The sequence below is a fragment of the Dendrobium catenatum genome, unplaced genomic scaffold (assembly GCF_001605985.2).
Source record: "Dendrobium catenatum unplaced genomic scaffold, ASM160598v2 fragScaff_scaffold_220, whole genome shotgun sequence".
Lineage (NCBI taxonomy): Eukaryota > Viridiplantae > Streptophyta > Magnoliopsida > Asparagales > Orchidaceae > Dendrobium > Dendrobium catenatum.
In genome coordinates this window covers 817872-827038 of record NW_021318682.1, presented here as the reverse complement: position 1 = coordinate 827038, position 9167 = coordinate 817872, and the positions used below count along the sequence as shown (strand labels likewise).

The following is a 9167-nucleotide window of genomic DNA, read 5'->3' as shown; positions in this document are numbered from 1 at the left end:
CCCCCCCCCCCCCCCCCCCTTCTTTCAAGAGAGAATGGGGTTCTATTTATAGAATTCTTGAGTGACATGACTTGTAAATAAGTGAAATATCAAGGGTAAATTGGAGTGGTTCGGATGGACGGCCGATCTTGATTCCTACGATTATGTATCGTTCAATAGACTTTTGACTATCTTAATGATATCAGAATTTGATGATCTTGGGCTCGTTAAATTTGTCTTCGTTGAGCCGCTTGATTTCACTATAAGCATGTCAAGATTGTAGACCGTTTGGTAACCCAAATTGTGGTTAGATCATTCCAAAAGTGCTTCGAGTTTTTGGTTTGGACTCATTTGTGCTCAGATTGGGTCGATTTTGCTGTTGTTGGATTTGTGTTTCTGAGACGCTCAGTTCGACTATAACTTTGCTGAAATCAGAATTCAGATGGTCATCAATTTAATTTTTGAAGTTTCCAACTTGATTTTGCCTCGAGATTCGTGCTTGATCGAGACTATTTTTTGATGATGTATGAATAATAATTTGTTTCTCATTCGGAATAAATAAATCTGCTCGTAGAATATAACGAGCTCGAATTGAAATCCATTAATTAATCAAGTTGAAGTTTAAACTCAGATAACTCAAGCTCAGCTCAACTCATTTACGCCTGTATTTTTGCTTTTGTGATGATAAATACTAGTGGGCAACAATTTATTTTTTTAAAATTTTTAACCCTTTCAAATTTAATTTTTTCATATGTTTTGTACATCGTCAAGTGGAATATAATATTTTAGAATAATTAATGTAGAGAAATTTTCAACTTCTATAATAAACAATGGCGGAACCACATGTTCTTTAGGGGGGGGGGGGGCAATTGCCCCCCATAAAAAAAAATTCTTTTATAGGAGAGTGAAAGAGAGTGAAAATAAATTTTTAGAAGATTTTTTGCCCCTTCTAAAAAATTATTTTTGCCCCCCGTAAAAAACCGTTTGTCCTAACTTGACCTAAAATATCTATATATTTATTCGCATTTAGTTCTAATGTTTTAGTTGATGTCTTTCATAATAATTTAATTACACCTTTTTTTCTTCATTTTTCTTGCTCAACTTTTTTAAATAATTTTTCGTTATATATATATATATATATATATATATATATATATTATATTTGTCCCCTCAAAATGAAAGCTGGTCCCCCGTGATAATAAAGTTCTTGGAAAAAATCTCTTACAAGGATTCTCAGGTATACTTGATTGGTTTCTATCACGAGTGAGAAAGAGCTTTGGCATTGAACATGAATATTACAAATATATTTAAAAAAATATATTACGTACAATCAAATGAATATTTTCATCCCCCACATGAATGGACGTTAGCTTTGCTCCATTATTCAATGACCCCACATGAATGGACGTTAGCTTTATTATTCAATGAATAAGCATTGTGATAAATAAACCTAGCAACCAACTGATGGTCGCAGCAAAAATTTTAGAGAACTTATATTAATATATTAGAAAATCGGTCGAATCTAACAATTTTAAATGCATTAAAATTGAACTAGATGCAAAATACCTCAAAATTTTATTTTGTATTTTTTTTTTTTTTTGACTTCAAACCAAACATCAAATTTTCAAATTAACTGCATTTAAAAAATTTTAACTCCTTTTAATTCAAACCAAACAACTCCCACATTGTTTTGTTATTCTTTGAAAATTTCAAGCATATTGCATAGTTTTTTACATTTTAAATGATAACTTATAATAATTTATGATGCCGTACGTTGACAGGGACCTCACAATAATAAAATGATAATAGAGAATGAGCCAAAAATTAACTAAAAAATAGTGATCATTATTAATATTTTAACTAAGATTTGTACTAAAATATGTGTTAAAAAGTTACCATTTTAAAAAGCAATAAAAAATCAGATCAAATCTAACACTTGAGAGATTAGGAGTTTAATAGGGCTAAATTATTGCCATCTTAATTTAATTTTTCACAGCTTTTAATAAAAAAAAGACACGTTTTGATATTTAAAGATTTGTGATACCAAATGCTAGTTCCTATGAAGACAATATTTTTTATTTTAAAAAAAAATGGGATTAAACTAATCCTTTTTAAAGAAAGAGTTGATACATCTCAAAAAAATTCATTTGAATGATACAAATTTCAGTATATTATTTACTCAAAAAACTTTCATAATTAAATTTTAAATTTTTGAACTTTGATTTCAACTAATATAAACTTAATTTGAGTATCTTGAAAAGACGAACCCAACAACAACAGAAGCAAAATGCTAAATAAACAAATCTACGATGAAAAGAGTCGATACGAGTTTATGAAAATCTAAACAAATTTATCTGCTCCAAAAATGTTATTAATAGACTACAATTTCCTACACTAACGGATCTAGACTTGAGTTTTGAGAGAGCTTAGAGATTTGAATAATTGTAGAGCTCTACTTGACATTCGATGTTAACAATCATCATTACTTGCCACCACAATCACAGGACTATCTTTGTCTAACAATCATCTATTGAATACTGTCTTTCGATCATTGTCTTTCTACTATCATCTTCTAACCGCCATCCCTCAACCTTCATAATCTTATAATTCATTCGTTATAATTTAATTATTATCATACAACAATATCATTATTTGATTTGTTTACACCTTGCCACTATCATTCAATACATGGATTATATATTCAACATTCTCACTCATACTCATATAAATAAAAACTTGTATGGCATACTTTATAATCACATTTTTTGCAATTGAGGGAAAGACTGAACTCTTCTAATGAGAGTTAGCTTTGAATCACTTAATGATAAGAATAAATGGCTATAGATATATTGGTTACATCACTAGGACTTAATACATATGACATCAAACTTACATCATTAAATAAAAGTGGAACGGACGATAATAATTAACTAATAAAAGTCTTAATAGAAGCCATCGGAGAGCAAAAGTAGCTACTTTGGCTTGAAATAGGGATAGACAGTATAGAACGTCTGTAAAGCAGTTAGCAAAAGCAGGACAACAGCAGCCATCAAAGAGATGAAAGCCCATGGATTACTAAAATACTTCTGGTTAAAGCTGGCTCTCCAAGTATTACATTTATTGCTATAGTAGCGATTCACCTGCATCGATATCTTCAACAAGTAGCAATCATCAGAGTCGATTACTACCTCATGGCAAAGCTGGTTGAACATATCGACCACCTCCTTATCGCTCCCGAGCCAATGCTCGATAATTTCCTTGTCATGCAAGTACCCGACATCCACCTTTGAGTTGATGAGGTAGTCCATAAAGGAAATGTATGAGGTTATGTGGTTGCCGCACTCCAAATGACACTGCTCGAACGCTATGAGATTAAGGAAGAGTGATTTGGTCCCATCCTGGATAAAAAGGCGGGGGATGTATAGGACGCCGTCCTTGAACTCAATGTCCCAAAACGGGACGCCTGTCCGGCGCCGGAATTTGATGCCGGCGTCGCGGAGATCAGCAACGCAGTGAATGAGCTGCTGATAACGCTCGTCGTCAATTGGAAGCAAGCAAGCGTCCGAGAAGGGCATTGGGCAAGCGAATTCAACGGGCTGTGCGGATTGCTCGCTACGGAAGCTTGGCCGTGGACAGGAAGCTGGCGTGTGGTGCGGAAGGAGGCTGCGGCGGAAGACGTCGAGGCAATGTAGGGCTCCGCCGCTTCTGCCGGCTTTGTAGAGAGTATCAGAAGACACGGTGGGATCGAACTCCTCGGTGGGCATAAGGTCCTTGAAGAAGTTGATCGCGAGGCTAGCGACGCGGTTTGAGCGGGAAGGCTCGCAGTCGTCCTGGAGGGAAAGGATCCGGTCGAGGACGAAGAGAGGGAGCTGATTCTCGAGCATTATCATGTCGTGCTGGAGCGAGAACATGATGCCGCTGACGGTGAAGACGGGGTCGTTAGGGGAGTAGCCGAGACCTTGGAATCCCTTGAGGGCAACGCCGCGGAAGAGCTCGAGGGCGAATATGGAGTCGAGGACGAGGGTTTCAACGAAGTCGTCGGAGGACATGGAGATGGGAGCCTCGTAGCAGGAACGGGCATTGACTTCGAGGGAGCGGGCTGCGTCGAGGTAAAGGCGGACGTCGTGGCCAGTTCGGTCGAGAACGCGGTGAAGGGAGCGCCATTTGTGGCGATCCATGGTGCTTAAGTGTCGGCATCCACGGTGGTAGGGGCCAATGGAGACGATCTTAGGGGTGTAGGCGGTCGGATCAACGTCACGGAGGGTTTTGGGGACGCGATAGATGGATTGGGTATCCCATGTTGAGGAAGCCTCGTCCTGTCGGGCCTGGTTGATCTTTTCGATGATCGAGATGATCCATGGGGAGTCAAGTGGCTGCGGCGGAGGCAGCTGAGGCTTGTGATCGGGTTTGGTCTCGGGATTGGACTTGTGCAAGCTGGGAAGAAAAGGCATGGCGATCAGCTTTGCCTGGGGTTTGCAGAAATTAGCCTCGATGGTTTCCCTCAACTTGAGGGTGAGGACGTAGAAGACAATCAGCTGCTGGTCTAAGATGTAAACCATCTCTTCACTGGATGCCGAGTATGTGAGGAAAAACAAAAACTTTAAAGGATGCCGAGTACTGAAGAAACCGAGAACAAGAGAAATGCAATGCAGGAAGAAAGGGAAAACAGAGAATAGCAAGAAAGAAGTGTAGAACGGTACAGACAGGAGCAGAGAAATGAAAAGACAGAAACGTTCACGGGAGCCAAACAGAGAAAGAAGAAAGCTAATTTCATTGTCTATTATGATTACCGTATACATGGGTATAAATACACAGAAAGAATAAAGAAACTACATCCTGTTCTAACGTTACAAAAGTTGATCCAAGCAAGGCTTGCCATGTGTACAGTTTGTGGAATTATACAATTAAGTTAAATTAGATAATTAATTTATGCACTAATTATTCAAACCAAACAACACTTAGATTGTTTTGTTAAATCTTTGGGAATTTCAAGCATATTGCATAATTTTATTTTACATATTAAATGATAACTTATAATAATTTATGATGTCGTTGATGGGGACCTCACAATAGTAAAATAATAATAGAAAATGAGACACAAACTAAAAATAGTGATTATTATTAATATTTTAACTAAAATTATACTAAAGCCATAAAAAAATGGTCTCAAATGAGATAAATTATTTTGTACATATATCAAACGTCATCGAGAGGCAAATCAGAATCACGTCACCTCTTTGCTGTATACCGCGGACGTATACCCGTAATGTACTTAGTGATGTGATGCGTTCTAATTCGCCTCCAAACAATCTCCACATAGAATAATTTCACTTCAAATAAAGCCTTGATTAGGGCACTTCATTATACCTCCGCAGCTGAGAACAATAGAACCGTGAAGCTATATTTGCAGCATTATTGCCAAAGATTAGCACGAGAAAAATTAGGAGTTTAATTGGGCTAAATTATTGCCATCTTAATTTAATTTTTCACAGCTTTTAATAATAAAAAGATGCGTTTTGAGATTTAAAGATTTGTGATACCAAATTGTTATGCTAGTTTCTATTAAGACAATATTTTTTTATTAAAAAAAAGGGACTAAACTGACCCTTTTTTTAAAAAAAGAGTTGATACATCTCAAATAAATTCATTTGAATGATTTGAATCTCAGAATATTATTTGCGTATTAGAATTGTTTTAACTTTGATTTTAACAAATTTAAATTTAATTTGAGTATCTTGAGAAGACAAACCCAAAAACATAACATCAATATGCCAAATGAATGATCTACGATGAAAATAGTCAATACGAGTCTTTTAATGGAGTATTATAAAAATCTATACAAATTTATCTGCTCCAAAAATACTATTAATAGAATATAATCCCTACATGAAGGAATCTTGAATAATGCTGCAGCTTTTCAAAAAAAGTACTGCTGCTTTATTTTGAATAATGCTGCAGCTTTTCAGAAAAAAACTCATATCTCCATCCCATATGAGAAGCACAGCTTTAATCGATGAATTGGATTCCTTAGAATTCAAATCAGAATCAGTTATTCTTTCTCATTCTAATTTAAGCAAGTATTATATTCTAAAAAAGATTCATTATCTTTTTTTTTTTTGGGTAAAATTATGGCCAAAGCCCTTTCATTAATATAAACTTGTTACATGTAATGAAGAAAGAAAAAGCAGCAAAAACGATCTTGACAAAACTTAGAAGATCCAAAAGTGGGGTAATAAAACAAAATCCCCAGAACTATCCTATAAGGCAAATTAATCAAAAACAAAATCAAATACATGAGAAAATAATCAAAGGTAGAGGAGATCAAAGATGCCGCGGGCTCAGGAATTGCCGCTCTCTCAACCTGGTTGCAAAAATAAGATTCCTGCCATCCAAAGGGGAAAATGGCAATCCAGTCATCATTGCCCATTATCACGAAAAAAACCCACAAACCAATACCTGCAACAGATCAGCAAAGAGCCAAACCAGACATCGGCAGGTAAAAACAGAACAGCACCCGGATTGCCAACCCAAAAACAGAACAGCACCCGGATTGTCAACCTAAACAGAACAGTACCCGGATTGCCAAACACATCCAGCAGAACAGAAGCATGCCAGAACCACCAGACACAGCACCATACAATTCTCAAGAAGCCTTACAGTAACTTCATCAACATATCACTATTTTTCCATTTCAAAATCCTAGAGAAAACTGCAGACTTAATTTTCAGTGATAAAGAAGTGGAAGAAAGAGCAGAATTCCCAAAATTTCTATCATTCCTTTCTCTCCAAATATAGTAAATTGAAGAGCAAATAAGAAGATAGTAAAAATCTTTATTCTTGTCACGAGTTTCTTTGATATATTCAAAAATTTGCAGCACACTAGGCCTGAGCAGTAAAAAACCAAGATTGGATATAAGCTTTGAGAGAATTGTAAAAGAGTAGTCACATTCAAAGAAAAGATGGTTGATAGATTCTGCATGAGAGTTGCAAAGAGCACAAATAGGATCCACAGAGATATTTCTGGCTAATAAAGAATCCGCAGTCTTTAAACCCCCAGATAAAGCCATCCAGCTATAAGATGAGTATCTAAGAATATAATGTTTATGCCAAACAAATTCCCACCAATTAACATTAACATCATGAATATGGAAATAATCCCTGAAATTCTTATGCCAGCAAGCCTTAACATCATCCCAATATATTGTATCCCGATCAGCAGAAAAAATAGGGATATGAGAAAGATAATCCCGGACAGCCAGCGGCAAGTGCTCAGGCAGGACCCAAGCATACCCATTCATAATGACATTAATCCTCTCATTAACAGGAAAAACAGATAGCAGCGGCTGAAGGACATCAATTTCTTTGATACAGCTATCTTTAACCCAATGATCCCAGAACAGGGCAACATTAGAGTTAGAGTGGACGTAGGTCATGGTTTGACCGAACCACTATAAATTGGTGTGTTCTTTTCTTTACTATTTTCGCACTTTATTTCCGCATTCATTTTTATTGTGATTAATTGCGTGGGTGAAATTGATTACATATCTTTCTATTGTGAATGAAATTCGCTTCCGCATAAAGTTATAAAAAGATATTTCTTTTCATTAAAGAAGTTTTTAATCATCCAATTCACCCCCCTCTTGGCGCATCTAGTAATTTCAGGCAATCCAATACCTCCAAACTCTTTAGCTTACAAGTCTTTTTCCAAGAGATTAAGTGCAATTTTTTCTTATTTAAGTCCCCAAAGAAAAGGAATTTAGCACATAATCTATCAATTTGTTTTAGAATGGTTTTGGGTATAATACTCCCACGGATCCTGTAGGCAATAGTATTCCAAATCGTATACCTGAGAAATTGAAGTCTGCCAGCAAAAGATAATGCTTTGGCTTTCCAACCAGACAACTTCTTAATGATACTCTCTATAAGCTTAGAAAAACAGCTAATTTTCGGGTGAAAAGGAGATAAGGGTATACCCAGATAAGTCATAAAAGAGGAGGCAGCGGAGATGTTAAGAGCAGAGCATAAATCCTCAGAATTAATACAGTTAGGAGGTAATATAACAGAGCTTTTCCCAAAGTTGACATGAAGACCAGTGGCCCTAGAAAATTCCTTAAGAATGTTGGAGAGTTTAATGCAGTTATCAACTTCAGCTTTGCCAAAAATAATCAAATCATCAGCATATAAAAGATGGGTCAATCTAAAGTTCCCAAAAGAGAAGCCTTCAAAGTATTGTTCAAGCAAATTGCTATCCAGCAAACAGGAAAGACCATCCATAACTATACTGAAGAGATAAGGGCTAAGGGGGCAACCCTGCCTTAACCCAGAGGAAGATTGAAAGAATCCCTCCAAAGAACCATCCATACAAAGAGAGAACCAGACATCCAGAATACAAGCTTCAATCCACTTAATAAAGGAGATGGGAAAACCTTTTTGCTTCATCCGAGCAAGAAGGAAATGTCTAGATACACTATCAAAGGCTTTCTTAATGTCATACTTAACACACATAAGCCTGATATTAGAGGATTTCCTTGAGAATTGAAGAATCTCATTAGCAAGAATAACATTATCCGTAGAGATCCTTTTTTTAATAAAACTCGCTTGATTCTCTTTAATAATTTTGGGCATAATAGGCTTCATTCTCTCAGCCAATAGTTTAGCAATAATTTTGTACAAGGTGTTGCATAGAGCAATGGGCCTGAAATCACCAATGGACTCAGCATTAGTAGATTTCGGAATAAGGGTGATGGCAGTAGCTTTGATAGTGCGGGGAATGTAAGCATTATGAAAGAACCCTTTGATAGCATTGCAAACAGAAGTACCAATAAGCACCCAAGTAGATTTATAAAATTCAAAATTGAATCCATCCGGCCCAGGGGTGGAATTGGAAGAGCCCTTAAATACAACTTTCTTAATCTCAGAATCAGAGAAAGGGGCAGTAAGATTGAAAGTGTAATCTGAATCAATAACAATACTAGGAGGAAAGTAGTTGATGTCAAAATCCGACTGATGAGGAGCATTAAACAGAGATTGGAAGTAAGAAATAGATTCTTTGATAGCTTCAGAGACTGATATACCCTGGTTAGCCATAGCAAGAGCTATAGCAGTTTTTTTATAGCTCCTTCTCATACGAATTCTAGAGTAAAGAAACTTGAGGTCATCCTCACCCTGAGTTAACCATTTAGTTTTGG

The 9167-nt window shown here is 36.3% G+C and overlaps 1 protein-coding gene across 1 annotated transcript; it reads right to left on the bottom strand.

Moving 5' to 3' along the window:
* Positions 1-2895: 2895 nt before the first annotated feature.
* On the bottom strand, positions 2896-4778 carry LOC110099755 (UPF0481 protein At3g47200-like). The gene has a single exon (XM_020827010.2). The coding sequence runs from the start codon at positions 4776-4778 to the stop codon at positions 2952-2954; it is 1827 nt and encodes a 608-aa protein (XP_020682669.1). The 3' UTR covers positions 2896-2951.
* Between the last annotated feature and the right edge of the window lie 4389 nt (positions 4779-9167).

What these genes read in the sequence shown, in the direction of transcription:
- LOC110099755 (XM_020827010.2), bottom strand. Translation starts at nt 4,778, where the DNA reads ATGTATACGGTAATCATAATAGACAATGAAATTAGCTTTCTTCTTTCT.